General features: G+C 39.2%; 1 protein-coding gene across 1 annotated transcript; it reads left to right on the forward strand.

Annotated features, from left to right (window-relative positions):
- Positions 1-174: 174 nt before the first annotated feature.
- LOC128259979 (knirps-related protein) lies at positions 175-26,811 on the forward strand. The gene is given in 7 exon segments (XM_052992637.1): positions 175-1,393; positions 4,149-4,221; positions 20,667-20,744; positions 23,915-24,713; positions 24,716-24,964; positions 24,967-25,462; positions 25,464-26,811. Coding segments are annotated over 6 exon segments (1,947 nt in total). The 5' UTR covers positions 175-1,393; positions 4,149-4,194; the 3' UTR covers positions 25,762-26,811.
- The last annotated feature ends 852 nt before the right edge of the window (positions 26,812-27,663 follow it).

The following is a 27,663-nucleotide window of genomic DNA, read 5'->3' on the forward strand; positions in this document are numbered from 1 at the left end:
CTATCCATATAATGAAAATTATTATTTTAGGATTTAATTAACTGAATTTCCTCAAGGGCCTGTCCATGAATACGACTCAATACAGAAAACGACTCCGATTCGAGTTAACATCACTCAATCGGCGGCTCACACAGACAGTATCTCAGGCTCAAAGCCGCTCTCCCAAGTCTCAATTCTCACTCTGGCTCTTTCTCTCTAGCTCTCATTTCGGGGGATGAGTGCTCGGGTGTATCAACCGTTAGAGAGAATCGGAATCGTCTTCTTCCTCACACACACAATCGCACTGGAGCGGCGTTCGAGTTTGTCGCTTTTGCAGTCTTTTGCTTTTGTTTTTGTCTCGGTTTCTGTTACTGCTTCTTCGACCAGTTTGTAGTTTTTGTTTATAGTAGTATCATCTCCGCAGCCAGATGTTGTTGTTGCTACTTCTCTGGTAGCCGAAGTCTCAACTCAGTTAGCTACCGAGCGTTCGTCGGATGATATTGCAAAGCATCTGAGTCGGCGAGTCGCAGAGGTCTGAGCACTTTGCAGAACTGCTTAACATCAGTCTTTAGTGATAGCTCGCGCTTCTTGCTCGCACGCTCGATCGCACGTCGCCGTCGTCGTTGCGTCGTCTTACGTCCCAGAGGTTACGTTGTTTTGGCCGCCGCTAAATATCAGCACATGCAAATTAGGCTGAAAAGCGGGCCTTTTCAATTGAATGGAATAAATAAAAATAAATAATAGTAATACTCAAAAAATACCTGAAGATCGGTCCACAGCAGTGTGCAACGGTTCATCATAAACAGCGGTCAAAAGCGGCAAACGAAAGCTGAAAATAAAGAAATAAAGGGCTAGTGCGCGTGCGCAGCCAGGAGTGCCCTCGCACAAAGGTGTGGTCGCTCTATAAAAACACAGCAAATCTACAGAAATCATTAAAAAAAAAAGCACACAAAAAATTATATTCAAAAATAAACCAATAAAGATATTTAAACCCTCATGCAACTAAAAACTTTTTATTCAAATAAATAAATCTTATAAATGCAAAAATTTAACCACTTGTGATATATACCCTGCTAAAAACAAAAACACACACACACACAGCAAAACCTAAAAGATATATGGCTAGATATATATTAAACATGCTTCACGCTCGCCTCAAGTTCTAAAAGTCAAGTGCGATTTGAGCAAAACAGCAACAACTCTATACGCTCAAGTGACGTTTTATTGGCGCAAGGTGAACGAAAAATACTAGCAAGCAAAACAACAACAACAGCGGAAAATACACGAAAATACACAAACCTTAAATGGAAAGTTCACAATGTTAGGAAAGGCAAACCTTAAGTGCGCAACAATATAGAAACACTAAGCAAATAAATTGGATTAACTTGATCGGCTGATCAGCCAGTAAAAGCAGGTAAGTTCAAAGGTTCAAAGGGCCCACAGAGATATCGAAGAAACGGAACGAACATTTCAGTTTTTCTTGGGACACATCCATCATGCGAACATTAAAATGGGGATGGCGATGGGGTTCGGAGTTGGAGATGGAGATGGAGATGGGGAACATGTGAATTTCATTAACGAATAGAATTCATAAAACAAAAAAAAAAATCAAAAGGAAGATGGCGATGCCAGATAACGCTTGACAATTCGACTAACTGACGAACTGTCCGCGACTGTCGGGCATTTGTATGATTTAATTATACTCACCATATACACATATACACTCCCCTAAATGACACTTATACGACAGCCCAGGGGAGCTACAGCCCAGGCTTCATAGTTTGGTGAGAAAGTTTTCTCTCGCCGCTTTGTTGACCAGTGCACTTTTTAGTGTGGCCATAAAATATGGCTAGATCAACAACAACAACAACAACAACAACAAAAGCAAGCAAGGGCAGGGCAAATAAACTTTACGACTATATAACAGAATCAATGTAAGTCAAGTGCAAGCGAGATGGCTGCCCAGATATAGTCGCCGCACATGTTTGCTTTATAATGCAAATAGCGTGTAAAGCTTTATTTGCCAGAATATTTGTTACAAAAATTCGAAAAACCAGGCAAGATCCATGGGAATGGCATTAACTGAGGCACTGAAAGAAATTATTCGCATTCACAGGGATTAAATAGAAAGAGGCAGAGAGCATAGCTTCAAGGTGTCTGATTTACTGAGATCGTAAAGTCAACCATGGTAATGGTAGTTTAACAAAGAAAAGTTGACTGTGGCCTAATAAATAAAGCAGCCTTTTTTGAGTATAAAAACTAAATTTATTTGGCTTAACCTGATATTCAAATAAGTAATGGAAAAAGTTTAAGAATGTAAAGGACTAAGAATCTATTTCTCTATTTAAGTATACACTTTTTTGAGGATTAAAGACCTATGACCATAAAATAGATATTCAACTGTGAAACTCTTTTGTCAAGCTGCTTTTGTTCTTACACATTTTCGGAAACTTCCAGCAAACCTTTTATATTGCAATTTTTTGCAAGTGCATTTTACCCTCAACACGCTGGAAGGCAAATGAAGAATCTAACTTGAATTGCTTTTGCATGTGTCGCAAATATTGACAGACCCCATATACTCGTACTTATGGCAAGTGCCTTGTAAGTTTGCTGTGTTCTACAAGTCGCAGAGTGCGCACTTATTCTAGTTAGCTAGGGCAATCTACTTCACAGCTTGTTTTTGCTGGCACCTTTCAAGATCACAAGCCCCAAGCCTTTTTTCTGACTTGGTCCCAGAACACTCGAAGAACAATGTAAAAATCGATTCACCAAATCTATAAATACAAAAGCCTGTGCTGGGAAACTTATATTATGGAAACAAAGAACTTGTTTCTAAATGATTTCTATCCTTCTGCTCGAAAAATATTAAATTTTATTTTTTAAATGCCTTTAAATTTAGCTTTCAAAGTTGAAGAGCATGTCTCAAAATATATTAAAATATTTTATAAGCAACGCATTTATATACATATATTACAAACTTTCAGTTAATATTAACAGCTTGTGGCGGCACTTATTTTTTTAAGAAGTCTTCAGGGCTATCTTTAATTTAACAAAGAAATAAAATGAGGATACACATAGTTTCCAAAGGAAGGTTCCTTTTGCTGTGGTGCTTTTTTGACAGTGTACCTGGACAGATGACTGACAAGAGGTGGCTGGGAAATTAACACATCAAGGTCGTGTGCTGACTTGAACATCCTTAAGGGGCCCGAGCCGGAAAAGCACAATCGCTGCGAAAGGAGAGCAGTGCGGGGACAAAGTGTGAAAGTATTTAGTACGGGCGCGTTAACAGCGGCAGCAAAACAAGCTTGCAAAATATCAAATGCAAATGTGGCAAGCAGGCCGCAAGACGGACGGCGAGCAGCAAACACCTGTTGTCAGTTAACATGCCACCTCGTTTCGGGGGGTGGGTAGTGGGGATCCGACCTGGCCGAGTCTTCTGCCCAGGAGTGGGTCTGAATGGAGGGTGACTCACGGCGCTATGGAGTCGTTCTGGTGGTTCTGGGGGTTCTTAGGGGTCTGCTGCTTGTAACTGATGTGAGGCAGCTGATTGTCTTCGTCGGTCGTTTTTAGGTGCAGCTATGCAGCTCACTTCCCCAGCACTTGCATCGCAATAAATATCGATATTATTATGGTTATTATTATTATTAGCTGGCTGCGTTCTCTTGGCTAAATGTCAGAACGCTAAGCTGATTTGGAGCGAATCTTCAATCAGTTTGAGGCAAGCACTCGATTAAATTAGTGCGGCTCAAATATCAGCGTAGAAAAATTATGGTTATTACAGAAATATTATCTTTTTGTGAAAATGCTAACAAGAAAACTATATATGGCTTCAGAATTTGGTCTTGATCTTAATCGAGTTTTCGAGACATTTGAGACTAGCGAAAGGAAATTAAACCAAACGATATTTTTAAAAATAATTTAAATATATGCGTCCTCAACTGTTTAAATACTTAAGAATATTAATTATAAATACCGAAATTACAGGGAAAAGTTAGATTACAGATAACAAATATTACTTAAAAGCAATTTGCCTTTTCAATGTTATATTTTTGTGTTATTTTATTGCTTTTCGATTACAATAACATTTAGTATTGACTAAAATAACAAGGTTGTTTTTGATAAACTGCGTTCAAAAAAAATTCATTTAACTTTACATTTTATTCTTGCAGACCCTCCGGTTGAGCACTTCCAGCTCTGCGATACCATATATCCATAATGATGAACCAGGATAATCCATATGCGGTAAGCAATCTCACATTTATCGATTTTATTATAAGATAACCTCCATCAAACAACTCAAATCAAATAAACAAAATCATATACAGAAATAAAAAAGAAATATTTTACGAGCCAAATATTGAGCAAAGCCATAAAAAGTTTATGACTATAATAATTTCATATGCGACAAGAGAGCAAGACAATTTGTGAGTTAAAAATCTGGCAGCATTGATAAGATTGGCCCCAAAAGCATCAGCAAATCAAAGCGCTTCCGCATTTTCGAATTTGGGCGCAAAATGTATTTATGAATTATGGGGTTTGGGGGCATGCATAATTGCCCAACAACAATAAAAGCGACAGAAAGAGCGACGAAAATTGTGAGTAGCCTAAACCAGTTTACACAAAAATCTGGCTAACAACGGCGAAAATATTTAAATGATGTCATAATTTTAATAGGAGAAAAAAACTCATAATAATCATAATACAAATACGAACTACGTCAAGTATTTCCCGCATACCCGATACCGATACACGATTCACCTGCTCCGTCTTTTGTCTTTTTAACCCGGCTCGAAATTAATGCAGATCAATTAGTTAATGCTAAGCGAATTGCGTCGTCTCTCGAGCAATCCACATGCATAATTTAAGGCTTATTGTCTAGGAGGGCAGCTCGAAAAAATATGGCATAGGGAGAGGAGGCGAAGAAAACACCTAAGTTGCTGCTAACATGGCACTAAATGTCAATATTTGAATATTAAATTTTATTTAAGTGCGTTTTTTATGATTTTAAGCTGATTTTCGTTTAGTCGATCAGTCGAATGCCGGCACCGAAGATCCCCAGAAGACGGCTGGCTGAGACAAGAGCCAGCCAAAAACATAAACCAAGTCGGAGATCTCACAGCCAAAAGAGGCGGTCCCGACGTAGTGTTAATTAGTTGAAATGTGAGACGATAAACTAAATGTTTGATTAAAATGAAGGCAACAACAGCGGCTCGAATCTGGGCCACATTTAAAACGATGTCTTCGAGCGGCAAGTTGGTAGCTTTGGCTAATAAATTTATGAATATGAAACGATCTGGGAATGGGTAACAAATTCCACCGGATTAGACCTGGGGAGCAGCAAATATTTTCTTGGTCACATTCTTGGTTTGAATATGGAGTAAAACTTAAACGCAGATCTAATTTCAGCTGTTTGAAAATCTAACGGATTGAATATTAAGAAACCATATACATAAATTTAAACCTATGTTTTCATAATAAGCAAAAACTCTAAGCCAAAAAAATATCTGCTAAATGAATAGCAATAATTATTTATGCATATTAGTAGCTGACAAAAATAAACTCCAATATTTAATAATCCTAATATAACGCCGTATCAAGTTACTAACACATAAGTGAAGAAGATCTGAAAAACAGCTTGAATTAATTAAATTTGAATTTTATTAGAGCACTTAATAAAACTTCATTATTATTATTGAACAGTTTTTCAATTAGAATTGGTGATTGAATTAAATTAATAAAAATAAAAATTACAGTTTTATATCTTCCAACGAATTTTTATTAGTTTGCAAGTCCCATAGAAAAAATCCACAAAATTTGTTCCTCCAACCTCGATTCACCATAAGAAAGATACACAAATCTGCATTAGCTGGCCATAAATGTACGAGCATTTTAATGTTTTTGCAACAAATCCATATTGCCTCGACCTTCGATACAATCACGCCTCCGAAATCCCGTTGATGACACGAAGCTGAGGAAAAAGAAAACTAATTTCCACGGGAGACTGTGGGTGGGGAGGGGAGGGGCGGGGCCGGGCCGGGCCGAGCGAAAATGCATTACAATGTTATGATGTATGTGAGAGAAGCTCACTTGACTACGGGACTGAAACTCGGTTCCCATCCGCCATCCGCCATCCGCCATCCTCCATCTGCAGCTTCGGTTTTGGGGCACACGCATCTGGGGGCTTTGGCAAATCTTTTCTATTTGCATTGGCAGCAGATGAAGAGGATGCTGCTGCCACCGCTGCTTCTTCGGACGCTGACCATTTTGGTCATAAACATTTGCGTAATGGATTTTTTTTTTCATATTTTCGTGTGTGTCGTTCTCCTTTGCGGCTGCCAGCGGGCAAACACACAAAGTAAATTAATTACGAGCCATGCCAAAGTGCATATTTCCACGTTGGGGAATTCTTTCAACGGCAGAAGCCGGCTGAGAAAATTAGTTATAAATGCCCAAAACTAAATAAGAAAAACAGAAGCAGCAGGCAAATTAGCAAAGGCCCAAAATCTTACACACACCGAAATGTAATTACTGCACTTACCCGGACGCTTGTGGCTTTGTTGCGATTTTGTTCGTGGTCGGAAAAAGCAGCCAGCTGAAGAAGAGAAGGGGAGCGGACAACAAGCTCGGTGGCTTCATGTGTAGGCAATTTTTCACATGCGTAGCCAGTTTGGAAGCGAAAAACCAAAGCGAACACGGTTGGAGGACGATGAGATGAGAAGCTGTAAAAGTTGTCCGGCGTCGGCATCTCCTTCTCCTACTTGTTTTACCACCACATCCTCTCCTGCCTCGCCTGTCCGCTGTTTTTCGGCGTGTGTATGTACATGTTGCGGTTGATAACTCAATTAGAATGTTAAATTTATGTTCGCAACAAGAAATTAACTTGCAATTAGAAAATGCCTGACTTGCAGCGCAAAACGTAACGAAACGAAAGACTTAGGACACGAACTTGATGGGCAGGAGGCGATGGCTTGAACATGGGACTGGGAAATACCCTTTCAAAGGAAAAGTTATATTAGATAATTAAATAGATTTTATTGCCAAATTCTTTGGGCATAATAACTATATTATACTGAAGTCTGTTAATTTAATTCAAATTATATTCACTTCTTATATTTCATTCAAATCATTTGACAATTTAGTTAAAATCAATAATATTAATATGCTGTTAATCTAATATAAATATATATTTTTAAACGGTCTAATCAATTAATAAATTGATACTAATTTAAGAAGAAAAGAAAATGAAAATATTTCGCTTTGCTTACATCAAAGTATCCCGAGTGCTCGAATTTATTTTGGTTTTTATAACTTTCTTATGTGTTTAAAATATTTCACGCTTAAATATTTGTTTGAAATTCTTCATATCTTCATATATTCATATCTTCAAAATATTATAGTACCCCATTGCAGTAATTATGCCAGCCACAAAATAAATTGAAACAATTTAGCAACGAAACTAAAGTCAGACACATAGATTCGTATAATTGCCAGAACAAGTTGTAGGGCAACTCAAAGGAGGAACAGAGAGACTATGCCAAGACTTTGGACAAGTCTGTTGCCATGGTTTTTGGCCGAAAACTAATGATGATGATGCACTGCACGCATTTGCACTATTTATAATTCGTGAGCAGACGAGGAGAAGGCGGAGGATTGAGTGCCAAAAGATCAATGATCAATCCTGGACTTGATGACTCTACTAGAAGGCTAGGCCCGTGAGGAGCCTTAGAATCGGATGAGTTGCTGGCAGACAACTTCATTTGTTTGCAGATACATTTCACTGGGATGGCACAGATGGCTTCATGCGGTTGAGCCTTTTGGCACAACTTTGATTTGGTGGGCCGTACATGTGTAATCAGTTTTCGGAGCGATTTTCTCCCGCAGCCGCCGCTCGATGATTAATGAGCGAAATTAGCCAGTCCAAAGCCCCAAAGCGATGTGAGGGAACATTGCACATTGCTTTCTGCCATTCGGCAGAACAGTTCTGCAAAGTTCGTTAGGCTCTTGCCAAATGACTTAGGCAGCGAACTTGAACGAACTACACACAATTACACCGATCTTAAAACTGAACTTCCTCCCGAAAAGCGAAAAAGCTAAATCAGTTGGGGCAAAAAAAACAAAAAACCAGAGAACCAAAATTGATGCTGACTTTGGTTTCCACCGTATGCATCATGTCATTATATCCGCTAACACAGCCAACTGGATAACCTTGACAAAAATCCTACAGCTGAATGCATTAGTAGTCCAAAAACAGAAAAAAAAAATAGTAAATAGTAGTGGTAGCAGCAGTAGAAGCAACTGGCAGAAACTAACGACTTGCAAATGCGGCCGGCAGCAAACAAAACGCTATTAAACTTCTATTATTTAAGTACTACATTGTGCACTGATACTGAAAGCGAAAACGAAGAAGATCGTCGGTCAGCCGACGATAATGAGACCCCAAAGACTCCGAGTTTCTGAGTTTCTGAGTTTCCGAGACTCTACGTACCTAACAGAGCAGAAATCCCAAAGCGACCGCGTACTGTTTGCAAAATTATGCATATTATGTAATTATACAGACAATCAACAAGTGGGAGGGCCGGCCAGCCAGCAACTTGCTTTTATCGCTCACTCCACGCCGATCGCGAAGAAGACTGAATTGAGGTGCCTGGAAATGTGTAAAAATGTGAAAATGATTGGGGAGCATTATTTTCAAATTAGCGCGTGGCTTAAAGATAAGTTGGGGCAGGGTTGCCCTCCCCTTTTCCGACCGCCCCTCCACAAGGCACCCAAACAACTTGAAGTGCTTTCTGCCTCATGGTTCCCACAAAATATGGTATCCAATGAAATGCTCTTTCTTTTTGCGGGTCAAAAGAAAAAATATTATAAAACGATCTGCTTTCATTTTGCCTAAATTTAATTAATGAAAGATATTAATGTTATACATATAAAAGCATTCTCGTACAACATTTAAATAATTTTCTACAAATAATGAAAAAGTAACTTTAAATAATTTCAGAAAATTTAAAAAGTTTTTTTTTCTTCCATTATAACACAACAAAAATGTGCCTTCAGCTAGGGCATATATAAATGGGCCAATAACACGACTATTCGCAGTAGAAATAAGTGACTATTTTAGTTTTTAGTATTTATATTATATAATAGTTTAGGCTTAAATTGAAAACCCAGATATTTTCCATAAAGAACTTTTTGTATTTCAACAGATGGGTGCAGAATCAATAAGAGTATTCTCCAATCGCCCCACACAACTCTGGCTTCTTTCCCGTTTTGCTTTTGCTTTCGTTTTCAAGTTCAACACTTTGCCACCGCACAGAAACTGTTCCAACTGGTTGCCTCGCCACTTTATTACGCTGATAAGTTGGCGCCTAATAACGATAGGGGATCGGGGCAGCCCAACAGGCGGTGCAGGGCCTTTTCCACAAAGAAGCGTAACAAAATTGTTACAATTTTCAGTTTGTAATCCATAATACAAAATAATGGCAGAGGCAGAGGCAGTTTTTTTCCCGCTGCGGTTTATCTTTCATTTGGCTTAAGGTCAAGGTTGTGCCTCGTTTATTGGAGTCAAGTTGGCGTGGTTAAGCGAGCGAGCGCTCCGCATAATGAGCTGCCAAATTGTTAGAATTGTTTTCGAGTCAAGGCATTACACATTAAGCCAAGACCCAATCATGAAATTAACAGAAACCCCCGCCGCCGCCAACGACCTCTGCACGACTGCGAGCAATACAAAAACTAAACAATTTAGCTCGGCAAATTGAATTAAATTTATATAAATTGCATATACTATAGGCAAATAGATACACATATATCGAAGATCATTGCATGCCCGCATGTCCGCTTACATTAGATCTGAGCTTGAATCTCCGGGCTCAGCTTCAGTTTCGATTTCAGTGGCGCAGCGAGCAAATTGTGCCCATTGTTGTATTAGCTGTTTATTTTAAAGCTCACTCGGCTACTAATAACAAATGCCTTTGTTATTGTTATTTCTATACCATTTTGCACACACGTGATGGAGATTCCCCCTCGCCTGCGGAATTAGAGGGGCAGGCTGGCATTGAATCGAGATTGGGCAGAAGTCGAAAAGTAAATATCAACAATGCCAGTCCAATGATCATTTTTTGCCCAAATCCCTGGCTCTTCTGTTATTTTTGATTCCCACCAGTCAACGCAAACCGCAGGTTAATTCAACTTTAATTCATCGTCTTTTTAATAGTTTTATGGAAAGTGAAACCCAATTTTTGAATGGTCTGGCTCTGGGAATAACTTGACTCAATAAAAAGGGAAATTATTCTCACAGTCGGATTGAAAGGAAAGGAATGGAAAAAAACTAGTGTTCATTTATTGGCTTTACTGAGTAAAAAGATAAACTTAAGAGTGGTACACATTTATTGGTTTATAAAATCGAATGACTTAGGCAACGAACTTTTTATTTTTGGTTGATTGATTTTAATTTTGAGTTGTTCATTGAATTAGCGGATCTTTTTTAAAGATGCTCTTTAGCAAAACACCTTCAAACTTCAGGCACTTCCTCAAATTTCTCCCCAACGAAGACACACAAAACAAAAGACTTCGGCCACAAACCTTTTTCATAAATCACCCGAGTAATTTTTCCACCAAACACTTTTCAACTTGGCTAACTTTTTGGTGAAATGGTTCCCATAGTGCACTTCTGGCCCCAACCCAAGCAAAAAAAAAAAAAAAGTCAACCACATAGAGCAGGCACAAATTGCTCGTTTCGCAAAAACACAACAGCAGCAGCAACGAAAATAGCAACAACAGGCAGCTGAGGCCACAACAAGTACAAGCTTTTCACTGTGCACTGCTCTTATTTAATTGACTTTTGACTCCCCCGAAATCCACGGCAACAACAACTGCAGCATCGGGCGAAGAAAAATCAAAGTGAGGGGGACGGAAAACCACTGAGTCAAAGCTTACTCAGATAACAACGAGACAACAAACAAATAAATCGCATACAAAGAAATAGAAGCTTAAACCAACAGAAAAAGGGGAAAAAAACAAATAAACAAACAAAAAACGGCGAGGAAAAATAAAAGAAAGAATTGTTGGCTGTGCAAGTGCAAATAAAACGAAAGAAAAAAGGAAAACGGCCGAGAGACGCGGACACATTTACTTATCGCGCCTCTTTTCAACAAGAAACGGTGGCAACTCTGCCACAGCACTCTGCCAGCAACAAAACACATGCAAAATTGCCCGGTGGGTTGCCAAGGCAGGCGGATCGAACCGAAAACTCGCAAAACATCTGAATGCTGCACTGAGAGACATTTTAAATATGTCACTGCAGCATTGCATAACATTGATTGGCATTGTCGAAAACATTTGGCGGCTAATAAGTTTCTAGTTGTATTGCACTTTAAAACAAACAATTGGGCATTCATTAATTCCTTTGACAAAAGTACATAAAACTAAATCAACTTTTAACGTCAAGTGTAATGACTTTATTGCTTGTCGGACCAAAGCCTATATAAGCCTTACATTTATTTAAAATTCCACTTGAGATTTCTAATTATGTATATCATATGCATATCTTCATGCAACTATTAAAAATAATTTGTATAATTTAATACAAATGTTTTTCTTTTATTAAGCTTTTTTCTGTTTCTTCAAATGAATTTAATTTGTTTAAGCTCTGTGATATTGAACGATTAAATTCAGGACATATTTCAAATTGAATCAGCTTTCTATTTAAATTACTAAAATAACTACAACTATAGATCAATAAAAAGGAGAGCTTAAGGTTTCTCTCAGTGCCGCCTTTGACCAACTTCTGCTCACTTCTGCTTCTGCCTGCGCCTTCGCCTTTTGCCGGCTTCTAATGATCCAATTCCCACGAGCCGCGACGCCGATGACACTGGCTGCAAGGTAAAGGAGCAGCAGGCAGCTGGTGCAGACAGCCAACCACGACGACAAAGAGGAGCTTCCAATGCAAAGGCCGGAGAAAAAAATAAGAAATAGAAGTTGGAGGTGGAGGTGGAGGTTCGCCTCTTGGCTCTTCGCCTGTTTAAACAACTTTCAAAGTTAATAGTCTGCCCGGCGTCGAGACGCTTTGGCCAAAAAGCCAACCACACCACGGCAACATACCAAGGCAGCCCGAAGCCGAGCCACCAAGCCACCAAACCACCAAGCCAGCAAACCAGCAGGAGTCTCGGGCCTCTTCCATGAATCATTTTTCTTGCAGGCAAAGAAAGCGGCTGCCTGCCACCGCCTAAAATCCACCTCCACTCTGCACCCGCCGCATTTGTTGGTTGGTGGGCTGGTGTAAATGTTTTGCAAGTTGGCTGTTATAATTTTGTTCGGCTTTTATGGCCCCACCACACACAGGGAGCGAGATGGCCGAAAGGAGGGCAGTGGGTGTGGAGGTAGCTGCGGCTGAGACTGTGGCTGTGGCTGTGGTGTGCCATTGGGGAGAAGGGTGGTCGACGTCAGATCTGGCGTATACGTAATGTGAAAATGTCTACTAATTAAAATGGAATTTGATTTTGAGGATTTCTTGGCTCCTGCAGCGGTCAAAAAGCGTGGGAAGAATTTCTTCCAAGCCACATGATGATTTGATTTCGGGGGGCAGAAAGAATGACATTGGATTGATTGCATCTGGTGAATAAAGCAAAAATGCTAAAAACTTTCTAGCATAGCAGATTAGATTTTTAAGAAACAAAAAATTTAATTTTTAATTGATTTCTAACAAAAAAGTACAGACTCCTTTTTGTTAGAAATCAATAAAAAAATTTAATGTTTTGTTCTTATTATTATAATATTGAAAAATATATTAATAATATTTTCTTTCTCCCAATATATAATAAAATATTTTTTTCTTAAAAATTTAGATTTTTAAGTGACCGTGTCTTAGCTAACTTGAGTACTCAAGGCCAGCTTTTGCCCATAGCTGGCTGACAATTTTCAGACAACCAAGTCAGCAATCTATCCATCCAACCATTCATCCGTTCAGCCATTCATGGTGCAATCCATTCATTTTGTCGCATCCTCTATTTGTCTGAGTTGTCTGCTTGCCATGCTGAGCACAAGATTTATTTCCAAAGTATTATCTGCACTTGTTTTTTTCGTGGGTCCCCCTCGTTTGATTCGCATACGTCAAGTCGAGTCATTGGCATCTGGTGCAGTTCAAATGCTCATTGAATCGAACAGACTGCTTTTTATGCCAAATCATGGACAGTAAAAATCACAAAATGCAACTTAAAATGCAATTTTCCAAGCGCTTACTAATTTGTTAGCCAACTTTTGTGGCCTTTGTGGGATTTGGTTGGCTGTGATTAATTTCGTTGAGCATTTCACCTGCGGCAGTGGCTGTCAGTTGCCCCCACCGATATGAGTACACTCGAAGAAAAGGCGCAAGCAAATACTAGTTTCTGCGGGCAAGCACAAGCACACAGATATGGCTAATATATGTATGGAGCCAATTCCGCAAAGACGCGCACGCCGAAATGTCAAGTCAAACACTTGTAAGCAACAATTGGCACAAGTTTGTTAGTTTGCCGTTGCCTCGCTTTTGCCTGAGCTAACATTTAAAATTGTAACAAATGCCACAGCGATCGGTGAACGTGTGGCTGGCAGCCAACAACGATGCAACAACAACTGCCACACAGCAACAACAGCACCGAGGGCAACAATATCGGGGAACTGCAGCAACATTGAGCAGTGCATTTGAGTCTCGGAAACAGAAGAAAACCTCGCACATTTTGCACGCATTTGCATAACAAGAAAAATGACTAGGAGATGCTACAGCGATACGGGAATTGTGAATACACTAACTGCGGATCTATACTATTTTTAAAGCAGCTGAATATGGAACTAGGTGGAAGAGGAGAGACTTAAACAAATTAACTAAATAAAATATTACCTACATGATTAAATATAAAATACCAGAAAGCTATTTGAGTTTTATAAAAGAAAACCATTTTATATTTTAATATATATCTTGCTTCCCTAAAATATTAAGAAATTATTTCAGAAAAAACTTTTCAAATATAGTAACAATTTTGAATTAGATGTACATACAAATACTTTAATATTACTTTTATTTATAAAGTTAATATTTTCAGTTTTTTGATTTAAGTCGTTAAAATTTAATTAAAACTTATGTGATACTAGGAAGTGTTTTTTTTTTTTAATTTATTAGATTTCTTTGTTGTCCGTAGTTTAGTTCATATATATTTTTATACAATCTTTAAGGAGAGAATCCCTTTCATATTCACAAACTGTGGGAATTTCTTTTCCAAAGCACCAAAATTGCTGAGCAAATATTATCATTTCCAATTTCAGCACCGCAAATTGCACTTAAAGTTCTCAGGAAAATGTTTGCCCTCGCTTCCCCCGGTTAGCCCACATCTCGCACTTGACGTTTTCCTGTCAATTTTTCAGCATAATTTGTACTATTTTTGTCGGAAGATTTCAAATTTTAAACGGAAATTGCACAAACACTTGGCACATGGGCGCTGAAAGCGGCTCTCGTCGGAGACAGAGAAAGAGTAAACAGGGACGCCAGGAGAATGCAATTTAAATTTCACATGAGCTCATAAAAATAGTTACAAATTAATTATAATGACAAACAGAGACGAGACCGAGACCAGGAGCGGAGGGGCGGAGCGGGGAGGGGAGGGGCGGTACGAGCATTATAAATACAAACGTTTCCTGCTTGACAGCTTGAAGAGCTTCAGAGCTTCAAAGCTGCAACAGTAACAGTAACAGAAACAGAAAAAGACAGCAGCGATGATGCTTCAAGTTGCAAACCCTGCTAAGCACTTTTCATCATCGCGATAATCATCATCAGCAGCATGATCATCATGGCTCATAATTATAGTGTTTGGCTTCGGCTTTTATGTAGCCAAAGACAGCAAAAACGACGACAGCGATAACGACAACAATTAGCTAAGTACGAAAATCAAAACGAAAGACTTAGGCAACGAACTTGCCCGGCCAAGCAGGCGATAAATGATGATGGATTGACTTTCCAAGGGTGTTGAGGCCAAAAAAACGTAGGAAGTAAAGAAATTAAGAGGGAGCAACTGTGTGAAAAGCAAAGGGAGAAAATAAGGGCGTTTTCATTGGCCATTCAGTGATTGTCAAACAAAACATATATCAATCATCAAATCAAATTCACTTGATGGGGTATAGTTGAAAAAGTAAATGTTTAATATCTTATGACTTGAAGCTGCTTTTATTGGATTTAATAACGAACATTTTTATAATAAATACAAAACAATGCCCTTACTCTAAGATACTTTAAAATTTCTTCTTTAATGCGGAACGAAATATAAACATTGTTATTATCTCAAGCAATTGATAAGAAAATTTAATTAAAAAACCTTTCAAAATTCCGTTAATATTAAAGCCCCTTGCAAAACAATTCTCACTGGCCAAAGTATAACAACTGCGAATAATTTCCTCACGCAACAGACAATCGCAGAAACGAACTGAAAGAATTTCTATGATTGATCACTCCCCTGAGGGTCTTCGAAGGGCTGGCCCCCTGAAAATGTGTGTAAAATTTGTTGTGCGTTATTTTTTTGACAAATTGCCTAAGCATAAAGGCCGCGTGACTAAGCAAAGAGGAGTGCTGGGTCAGGAAAAGCGAAAGAAATGCGTGTGTGCAGCTGACTCTCCACCGCCTCAAGTATTTGTAATGCGGCATAAAAAAGGAGAAGAAAGAAATGAAAGCCGGCCAGAAAAAGCATAACAAACATGCGATATAACCATTTTGACAAATTTCGCTCCTCTTCTGCCGATCGACTGGGGAATAAACGAGTTTGCATTGCCGACATGACTCATCTGATTGGCTGGGGTTGGAATATAGTAGATGCTGCGACTAGAGCAATCTTCTATTTACTTTGCAGCTGCTTTCAGAAGTTGATCAGACTAGTTTGGAATAGGAGAGTGTAATCGATTTAGATTAATGCGAATAAAAGTCATTGTTTGCAGCTCCGTGGGAGTGAATGCATTTACCCCATAAATGTTTTATTTAATTGAATAATAAACGGATTAAATTAAATCGCGGTTTCAAATCTTTTTGCAAATTATTAAAAGAGTAATTGGTTTCAATTGGTATAAGCATCTAATATTTAAAGAACACCTATTAAGTATTAGCCATAAAATGTGCGTCTTTTATCCCCAAGCATTTTCTTAGAATTTAATGCAAATAAGTGAAACCACATGGTTAATACTCATAAAAAAAAACTATTAAATATAGAGCTTATGCTAAGGTGTTCTTTTAATATCTTCTAATGAGTGACAATATACAGAACCATAAAATTTTATTCTAGTACTTTAAAAATTTAAATATTAATAGAAAAGCCAGCTGCACTAGTCTTATGCTAGATATTTTCCCACTACTGTTTAGGTCCAGTCTAGGTGCAGTGCTAAGCTAATCGCTCTGGGTAGACCGCATTTGTTTATACATTTTTATCTGCTCATCACTGACAACAGACAACACCAACACACAGAGCCACAAACGACCGTCTTCAGTGTCGACGAGTCATGAATGTTTATAACGCAAAATCTGTTTATAGCGAAAAAGGCGAAAAAAAACTTAAAAACTAGAACAATTTGCCGCAGCGCACAATGAACAAAGCGAGGCAATTGCTTTGTGTGCATGATTTCATTTTAATTAAATTATGTTTTTGCCTCTAGCCTGCGCTTTTTTATAATTGCATGCGAACCATGTTGGGGAGGGGCGGAGGTGGCGGGGATCCGATCTGCGCACTGGATGTGCAAATTTGAATTAGTATTAGTACATGCCAGCCAAGGTCAGGCAATTATCATATTTTTTTTTTGCCTGCCAAAAAGAAGCGAGGGAAGCAAAAACCGAAACTAAGCAGAAACTAAAGCCGAGCTTGGACTTGGTCTTAATGGCACTTAGCTCTTAACAGCTTCAGGCGAGGCGAACCGAGCTCAAAACTGGAGTAAACGTGCCTTAAATGAATTTTAATAATTTTATTTAATTTTTTTTCTGCGGTCGCTTCTTTTATTTGCCAAGCTTAATAAGCCATATAACAAAGCGTCTTATTATATATATAACTTTTTTCATTGCATCATCGTGGCATGAAAAATTATAAATTCTACTTGCTATTTTTGCTGCGCGCTAAGGTTAACAACCAAACAACATCAAACAACAAACAGAACAGCAATCGCCATAATTAATCACACACAAAATCAACAGCATCCACTATTGTGGATGATGACTGGTGGAGTTTTTGCAGGTATTTATTTTTTCTGGCGTCTATTTGTCTTGGATCAACTTGTTGCACTTCTGAGGAACTGGGGGAACTTTTATTTTTGGAAAATATACCAACTAATTAAAATAAATTGGCATTGTGCAGTCGAAAAAGCTCATCAATATTCGCAGCCCATCAATAACCTGCGCACAGACAAATATTTTGTTAGTCGCGCAAAAAAACAAATTGCTTGACAAAGAAAAAGGTTATTAATATTATGTGTTTTTAATTAAAGTCTTGCCGATGATGTTTTTTTTTGCTGGCACATTTGTCGCTCTCGTATCTTATTTATAACACTTTCACTTAATAGCCAAGCTAATTGTGACTTAAAATGTTTTGGCCAGCGTCGTTTTACGCAAATTATGCAATATTTTTTATATTTTCGTTGTGAACAAAGAAATTAAAACAGGTCTGAAGCAAGAGGGTTGATTAAGAAGAATTCCTTAAAAGAAGCTTATAATAAAGAAATTATTCAGACCTTGAATTAACTGATTGTAATTATAGGTTAGCAGTTCTGCCAAGCTGGTTTAGAAACGTATTATTAATCGTTTTTAAGTAAAGCTATAAATTTGATGTATTTCAATACTAAAAGTTAGTTATCGAGAAAACACACTTTATATTTAATTTTTATTATAAATCTCTTTGTAATGACTAACAGTTTTACAATTAAAAGTGTAATACGGGGAAGCAAATAAAATTAAGTTCCTGTTTAAAACTTGTAGCAAAAATATTAAAAAAAAAAACGAATTAAGTTTTCAAACCCCCCTCTAAATCTTGAGCTAGTTATAAAATTTTTCTTAATCGTTTTTTTCATTAGCCAAAAAAAATGAACTCACAAATTAAATAGGGACACTTGGCTTAAATTCTTGAATAACAGCTAAAAAATGACTTAGGAATACATAGTAAGAGCATTACTTCTTGGCTTGTTAAACCAAAGAAATGCTCCGCCATAATTTCGATTCCCAGTGCCTTGGTAGAATGTGTCGCTTGTCTGTTGTAAAATAAATGTTTATGGCTTTTTAATATTGCACATTGTCTGCATAAATTTCACGGCGACGCTCATCTGCAACGTGTTCGGGCCTCTCTCTCTCTCTCTCTCTTTCTGGATGGCTGGCAGTGATTTAAAATCAAACTAAATCTGCTGCCAATCCGCAGGTTGTTGAAACTTGAAACTCATAATTTTTAATTTATTTTATGTGATTTTTATTTGTCGATTAATCCCAGGCTGGCTGGCAGGCCGGCAGGCAGCAACGACCAGACCCGACGACGCTTTATGAAACCTAAACGTAGGAAATTTATTTCCAGCCCAAGTCGAGGGGGCCCAGACCCAAAGTCGGGCCAAAACTCACCTCCAACTCAACACATAACACGAAATCAGATTAGCATGTTTTACAGTCAAACAAGGCACCTACAATAACAACAACCACTGGCAAAAATAAGGAACCCAGACCTGAACGAACTAAGCCAATTGGCATGGTATTCTTATAAGACCCCCACCTCGGGGATTTGCTTATTGGACGGTCGACCCAGGAGAAGCGAATAAAAAAAGTGAATGTGTTGAGTGCTTTCTCCTACTTTGTAATGTGCCAAATTGTTTGTGGCCTGTAAGAGTTACGGCCGAGAATTGCCCGTGGGCCAATTGGTGCTATAAAACATAACAAAAGCCTTCGCAAAAGGTGGCCAACTTTTGGCTCGAGGATGAGTCCGATATAGACTGCGGTTGGGCCATTGGCTACTAGTTGGGCAGCCAATTTTCGGTTAGTATGATATATTTGAAAGCATTTCAATTGGCTTGAGCTCGAAGCATTCATTTCAATGAGTAGGCACTTATGCTGTGGCTTGAAGGACTTACGAGAAGAACATTAAAAAGAGTTGTTAACCACTGACATTAACTTTGTAAATTATTCGTATACATATATTTGTACATATGTGTAGAACAAATTTGTAATCCAGGTTAACATTGTTGGAACAGGAAATATCCGTTTAAAAGCAGATATTTATATTCCTATCATAGGATAGTCTAATATAAATTAATCAGATCAAATTGCCAAAAAAAACATTATTTCGCAAGCAGCTGAAAATTAAGAACTAAGTAAGAAAACTTTTACAAAACTACAAATAAATCAAAGCGATAATTTAACTATTTGAATAAATTTAAATTTCAAAACCAATAAATAATATTAAAATTATTTTATACATACTGTTAGTTTACTGGCTTGTTGTTGTTTTGTTTTGTATTGTACGCATTTTAAATAATTTAATCAAAAATGCTAGTTTATTATTAGTTTTTTTTTTTTATGTGAATGTATTTAAAATTTTAGTCATTAACAAATTATTTTTTACATTTCACACTTTTTTTTAACCTTTTTGATCTGCCAAAAAAATTGTAAAAAGTCTCCCACGATCACTGTGATCATGAAATTCACCTCCTCCTTGCCAAATTTTTCCCTCTTTGCATGTGCGCGTGTCATCAGTGTTTTTGCTCCAGTTCCAGCAACACAAGTGGCAATAAGAAAAACGCAGCTCCGTCCGATCCGCAGTCCCATTTTCAACCTGACTATGGATAACCAGGGGGAGCCCAGAAAGCCAACTCCTGGCCGGGCACCCAAACAACAATTGATGGCAATTTGTTGATAAACATTTCGCTCGCAATAAATAAACAAATATTCCCTCAGCTACAAGTTGCGCCTATTTGCGAGGGGGCGAAAATGGGAATGGGAAGGTACAGAGTTTGCCATATAAATGCAAATGCTGCTTGTTTGCTCAGAGTGTGTGTGTGTGCTCTGAGGCAATTTTTCATTTGATTCCATCTTCATATTTTATTATGGGCCCCAGAAAAGGCAATTGGCCATTTACACTGGAATCAAATAGGGTTACATGGCGTCTATATAATACAATAACAAAATTAAAAGACACATTTAAAGTATATTTTGGAGTAGTTGCTTATTGTCCATAAAATTACAATTCCCTTTGTCTAAGTCCTAGAAAAATTAAACAAAAGAATATACAATTTCTTCCTGTGCAGGGAGTTCATGGTCGGGTTTGGTTGGCCATTTGTTGGGGGCTCCTTTGGGTCCGTTTCCCATTTCCATTTGTCGTCGTACGTCTTTCGTTTTTCGCTATTCGTTTTAAGCCGTGCTCTTTTTCTTTCGTTGATACCAATTTCGCGATATGACAAACTATGTTTGCATTTTAATTTTTAATGCGTGTGAATTTCGCTGGCGGCTGGTTTTCCAATTCTCTTTGGGGCACTCGAAACGAGATGGAGAGCTCCAGATGCCCGTGTCATGATTTGCTGTTGCTTTTAATTGAAATTTTATGAATTTATTGCCTCAGTTTCGGTGAGGTGGGTGGGGACTTGGGTGCCGGGCTAGTGCAGGGTTAGAGATCCCCCCAAAAACGCTTACAATACCATTCTCATGTCTCGTGTTCTGTTTGTTCCCATTGCAGATGAATCAGACGTGCAAGGTGTGTGGAGAGCCGGCGGCTGGATTCCATTTCGGAGCCTTCACATGCGAGGGCTGCAAGGTGAGTTCGATGTTCGAATTAATTTGAATTTGATTTGGTGGTCACTACGTTTTTATCTAGCTTGGAATATCTGATAGTCGTTGAAGTGGGTAAATGATACAATAAAATTGCCAGATATCAAACTTTAAGAAAGGTTTAGTCACAAAAATAAATCTTTGCAGTTATAATATTACATAAATAATGAAGACAGTCAAACCTAAGCGAAATGGTTTTTAAAATAAAATTGAATAATAAATTGTTAAAAATAATAGGGATTTCGGAGTTAAAAATCAATTAATTATAGTATCTTACAACATTTAAAGCAGTAAGATTTTAAATTTTGCAAGTAATACTTATTATAGTTTTAAAAGTTAAAAAAAAAATACCCATTAGCGGATTCAGAAGTTTTCAATAAATACCGTTCTTACAATATCGTTTAGGTTAAGATCAAGATGTTACGAAAACGCAATAATTTACAGTAAACGAAATTGTTTAAGTAATATATTGATTTAATCTAGTAATGCATTCTTTAAGATTGTCCAATATAATATTTTCGCCTTTTGGCCACAATGTTTCCGTGGCAACAATCATTTTTAAACTTGCAGTCCTTTATACCTCAAAGGTTTGTCGTATCAACCGATTCAATCGATTTCAATAAATCGAATTCGCCGCCTTCGTGATGCAAAGGCTAAGCAGAAAAAGTTATGAGGCCATTCTCCGCGAAACTGGAATGTTGAGTTCATCGTAAAGGAGGGGGAGTAGCAGCAACAAATGGATGCCCCAGGCTAAGGTCAAAGTTAAACAAAGCGCCCCACAAATAATTGATTTAAATACGAATACTCCTTTAATGGTGGGATGATCATTTTTTGTTCGTTCCGTTTCGTTTCGTTTAACCGCCGACTCGATTCGAGTTCAGTCGAGGGATTTGATTTTGTTATTTATTTATTTTGTTGTTTGATTTTTTCGTTGTCGCTTTTTTTTTTGTTTGTTGTTTTTTTTTTTGCCCACGCCAAGGAGAAAAGGTCAACTAACGTACAATTTGTGGGTCAGCGTTATTTGATTTGTGCTTGGGCCTCGTTCGCAATGGCGTGGGCCTCGCTTGGCTAATTTAACGCCCACAAGAAGACAAAAAAAAATAAAAAGAGTAAAGAGGCCCAAGAAAAAACAAACAAACAAAAGTGAATCTGCCTTGATGCACAAAATTGCTTGTAAATAGTCGTCCGTCCGTCTGCCGCGCTGCTTCTTGAAACGAAACTGAAAACAGAAAACTGAAAACAGAAAACTGAAACTGAAGACGAAGAACGGGCCTGAAATCCTCCGTTTCCATTTCCATTTCCGACCCAGTAATCTTGATGCCCAATTAACCTTAAAAGTGGATTTTCGCATTGTTTCTGCTTCTTTTTTTGTTTTTTTTTTTTTTGGTTTTTTTCTTTTTGTTTCTGTCTCGGTTCAATTTTGCGCTTAGTCGTCAGCATCTCAGCACCGGTGTTTCTTCCATTCAAAAGCTCCACCTACGATCAGAAAACGACGGCAACCAACTTGAATACTGACAAACACGCAGGGAGTAAGTCAGTTACACTCAAGGAAAAGTCTATAAGAAAATGTGCAAAAATAAGAGATAATTTTTATTAAGGAAATACGGTATATAAACCGACATTTGTTCTGTCGACTGTTTGTATGCCTTTGGGAAATAAAACAAAACTAATACATTCCATAATTGAATGTCTATACATTTCAGGGCTTCCTTTTAAAAACAAATAATATTCTGATCAAAGGTTCGGTTAAGTGTGAAAAACCGTAGTTATACAATTTTATTTTTAAACAAATTTTAAAAAGTCAAACTAAGAGCATTAGGAAACGGAAAAACGATTACTGTTTCGATATATATATCCATTTAAATACGTTTTTATTAAATGAAATCTAAAAGTTTCAGGCAGCGCAAATAAGGGTAAGCCATTAAAAAGCTTATCAAAATTCGACATTATTTTCTAAGTGTATCCATTCAGTCAGTCATTTAGGTAGTCTGTCCCTTTTGGTTGATTGCAAAGCCAGGCAGGCGGGCAGCCGTGAAGCGTTGGTGATTTACTGCCAACATTGCAACTTGGCATAAGTGTTGCACAGCCATAACCTTTGCAACATGCAGCAGCAGCAGCAGCAACAGCAACAGCAACAGCAGCAACATGTTGCCGTTTGTTTCTTTCTCAGCTTTTGGCTCTCAGCTTTTCATGGCTCCTCCGCATTGAATTAAATTGTTTGTTTGCTTTGTTGCAATTGATTGTGGTGCCCCAGCCAACGGTTAATGCCGGAGGTGTAGGTGGTTGCCGCTTGTGCATGTCGATTTGCTTTATTTCTTACTTTTTTATTTTCGCGGCTCTCCGCTTTTTTGGCAGAGCGTTTAAAGAGGTCTGGGTCTCAGCAGACCCGCCAACCGGTGAATCATCACAAAAATATAATGAGATATTATTGTGGAGCATTGAAAGCGTTTTATTGAATGACATCATGGGCAGCGACGAAAAAGTGGCTGAAGAAGTTCGGTGTTTTTTTGAGTGTGGAATGGAGACTTTGGTCTGCAGTAGTTTAAAATGAAAAATTTTAAATTTATTAAGTGGTCCGTATTAAATCCTGCATACCTTTTATAGAGAGTATTTGTTTAAGTGTCTATCAAACTCATAAATGTAACATTAAAGTATATTTTGCCTTGGAGATATACAAGTATAATTTAATACTAGATACTATTAAATATTTGCACCAATATTCTTCTAAAATATTGATCATTTCTATTGTTTATTTACAATCGTTAATCTTAATGGGAACTGATTCTTAAAAAGTTTTTCACTAGTGACCGTTTTTATTATAGGCCATCTAATAGACTTCTTTTTTTTATGGCTGAGGAAATGTGCGATTAATCGGCTTAGTTATTATTACATAGACAGCTAAAATACAGACCAATACTTTAATACGAATACGTTGTTTAGAAATAGTTTAAGCACAGAAAATTAAAGGAGAAAATTACCATAAAAAGGATGAAATGAGGCCATGTTTTCTGTTGTTCCATAATTTAGTTTGTGTTGATTATACACATTCAAAAAAATATTCAAAGCTAACCAAGTTTTAAGGGAATTATTCTTAGTTTCATTGTTTTGAGATAATTTACTAACGTTGCCACCATAACTTCCGTCTTATAATTACAGTCCTTCTTCGGTCGATCGTACAACAATCTGTCATCGATTTCGGACTGCAAGAACAACGGCGAGTGCATTATCAACAAGAAGAACCGCACTGCCTGCAAGGCGTGTCGCCTGAAGAAGTGCCTCATGGTGGGCATGTCGAAGAGTGGCTCCCGCTACGGGCGGCGCTCCAACTGGTTCAAGATCCACTGCCTGCTGCAGGAGCAGCAGCAGCAGGCGGTGGCTGCGATGGCGGCGCATCACAATAGCCAGCAGGCGGGTGGCGGAGGAGCCGGTGGCTCGGGCGGTGGTGCAGGTCTGCCCAACGGGGTCAAGGGCATGTCGGGTGTGCCCCCTTCCTCGGCGGCGGCGGCCGCCCTGGGAATGCTGGGTCATCCGGGCGGCTATCCGGGTCTCTATGCCGTCGCCAATGCTGGCGGTTCGGTTCGGAGCAAAGAGGAGCTTATGATGTTGGGTTTGGACAGCAGCGGGGAGTACGGCTCCCATAAACACCCAGTGGTAGCCTCACCCTCGGTTAGTTCCCCGGACTCGCACAACTCCGATAGCTCCGTGGAGGTGAGTTCGGTGCGGGGAAATCCCCTGCTCCATTTGGGCGGAAAATCCAGTTCGGGGGGATCTTCAAGCGGTGCCGATGGCAGTCAGTCGGGCGGCGGAGGAGGAGCGATGCCCGGAAGACCACCACAGATGCGCAAGGATTTGTCGCCATTCCTGCCACTACCATTCCCGGGCCTGACCTCCATGCCCGTGATGCCGCCACCTGCGTTTCTGCCGCCCTCGCACCTGCTCTTTCCCGGCTACCATCCCGCCTGTACTCGCACCACCAGGGCTTGCTGAAGCCCACGCCGGAGCAACAGCAGGCGGCGGTGGCTGCGGCGGCAGTGCAGCATCTCTTCAACTCGAGTGGAGCTGGACAGCGATTCGCACCGGGCTCATCACCATTTGCCAACCACCAGCAGCACCACAAGGAAGAGGAGCCACCTGCAGCACCGAGAAGTCCCAGTAGCCACGCCAATAATAACCACCTCCTAACAAACGGTGGTGCAGCCGATGAGCTAACAAACGCTTCTATTTGGATGCCGTGCTTAAGTCGCAACAGCAAAGCCCACCGCCGACCACGAAACTACCGCCACACTCCAAGCAGGATTATTCAATTTCAGCTCTGGTCACACCGAATTCGGAGAGTGGCCGGGAACGGGTGAAAAGCCGGCAGAGTAACGGTCAAAATGAGGAGGACGACGAGGCGAGGGTGGAGGAGATACTGGACAATGCCGTTGATGATGACGAGGAGGAGGATCTGGTGGTTTCCATGACGCCACCCCATTCACCCGCTCAACAGGAAGCGGAAACTCCAGCCCAGGATAATCCGAATCCCAGTCCCGGCCAGGACAATCCCATTGATCTGAGCATGAAGACCACTGGAAGTTCGCTGAGCAGCAAGAGCAGTAGTCCTGGAATCGAAGCAGAGCCCGATATCTCCAGCGACATAGAGAAAAACGATTCCGAAGATGATGATGATGATGAGGTGGATCTGAAAGTAACTCCCGAAGAGGATGAATTCAGATGAAGAGGCAGAGGCAGAGGGACGGATGGAGGAGGACAATAGCACCACGGAGACAGTGAAAACCAGCATTGAGAAGACCCACAATAACAACAACAGTATCAGCAGCAACAACAATAACAATAACAATAATAACAACAGTATCCTAAGCGATAGCGAGGCCAGTGAAACGATCAAGAGGAAACTGGACGAACTCATAGAAGCCTCCAGCGAGAATGGCAAGCGCCTGAGGTTAGAGGCCCCCGTTAAAGTGGCCACCTCGAATGCCTTGGATCTAACCACTAAGGTCTGAAAACCATTTCAAAATGACAGTTATCAGCCACCGGAGATCGATTGAGGCAATAGAAAATTAGCCCCCCGCTAAGACACCACCAAAAACAAAAGCACAAACAAAGTAAACAAACAAATACGAAAATATACGAAACAATAAACGCATGTGAGTTATATAAATAATACGAAACATGAAACGGACCCTTTGGGGGCAGAAAAGTTTGACTCTGATTAACAAGCGCTAAATACGAGTTCGTGCCGTTTTGGCTAGATGTTATCACATCGTTTAAAACAACTAACCAAATTGCCAAAATATGCAAAAGTCGATCGGCCCCCGAGGTGGGATTTGCATATTGGGACCGAAAAGTATAACACAAATGTTATCTTTCTGATAATTTATGCAGTGAATTATAAACAAATTTTTCGGTCGTCTACAAAGAGCGGCAAGAATACAAGTTCAGAAACCTAAAGGTAACATACAAATAAATAAAAGAAAAGCTTAACAAATGATGAAAGAGAAGAAACTGTAGCAAAATATGCAAAAAGGGCAGCTTATCTGTATCGCGTATGCATAATAATATCGTAGTGGAATTTGTAATCTGTAAGTTTCGTTTTCTTCTAAGCTATAAACCATATATAAAGTATAATATTAAATGACTAGCTACTACTTAGACATTTCCAATCCCCCCAAGAGTATTTGTTAGTTTAAAAAACATTAATCGATCTATAGAAACATCGCTGGTAGACAAATTCGCGTAATCTTAAACGTTTTGAGGTTCCCTCGAGTTGTTAGTCACAATTAGCAAATTTTAAATGTACGTATGTCCATGAATGTAAATGTAAAGCAAAGCGCACAAAGTTGTATAGCAAATAGCATAAATTATTAATCTTAATGTTTCATAAGTATTTTTCCCTTTCGTGTAACGATTTGGTATGCAAATCGGCCGAAATGATGATTAAGAAAATTATTATTGCTGTCACCACAAATAAATACAAATAAATATTTAGATGAACAAGAGTTTCTTTTATTGATTGGGCTTGGTTTTTGCTCCGAGTTGCACCACGATCAACGATATCGATCGAGATCGAGATCGCCGGAGAAAGCTGATTTCTTGGACTCCGACTCCTGCGGCGCTGTTTTAACCGATGGCAATCAATAAAAAGTATCTGCTGGATAAATGTGTCGCATAAAATGTATCTCCTCGCGGCGTCGGACAGAGCGGCTTAATTAGAAATCATCCCAGCGCCAAAGAGCCAAAGTGCCGAGGAGCCGGAGCTCTTAACCTCCTTAACCTCTTTCACCTGCGATTCCCACCATTGCGAAAAAGAACTTCAAGCGATGTGCATACCAGCAGCCAATCAATCCGAAATCTATTTCAATCAATCTTTGCGTAATTGTAAATACTTTCAGCATAGCTCCTCTTTCCTCGCCGAACGATCGGCACAAAAAGTCAGACAGCCGACAGACAGACAAACAGACAGACAGACAAACAGACAAACAGACGAATGGACGGACGGACGGACGGATGGACGGGCAAAGTCGACAGCAAATGGCGCGAAAATTATAGCAAAATGCTAGACTTTGGGACCTGGATTCGTTTCTATTTATTTCACACTTGAATTGATGCACAGCACCAGATTGACATTTTGCAAATGCTCACGGCACCGGAGGAGGCAATTGCCAATTGGCGAAATCACAGCACAGAAGCTGTGAGCGATTCGGGCGACAAAACGCTGCCGCTCTATGCCGCTCCAAGCCGCTGCCTGCCTTCTGGGCCCTGGGCTCATGAATGAGGCTGGGGCTGAGCTTCAATCAATCACTGAGAGAAATGCCGCTGACCACAGCCAGGAACTTGATTGAAGTGCAAACTTAAATTAATGGTTAAATTTGAAAAAATATTTATAATCCTGCTCCATGTTAAAT

This window comes from Drosophila gunungcola (assembly GCF_025200985.1).
Source record: "Drosophila gunungcola strain Sukarami chromosome 3L unlocalized genomic scaffold, Dgunungcola_SK_2 000014F, whole genome shotgun sequence".
Taxonomy (NCBI): Eukaryota; Metazoa; Arthropoda; class Insecta; order Diptera; family Drosophilidae; genus Drosophila; species Drosophila gunungcola.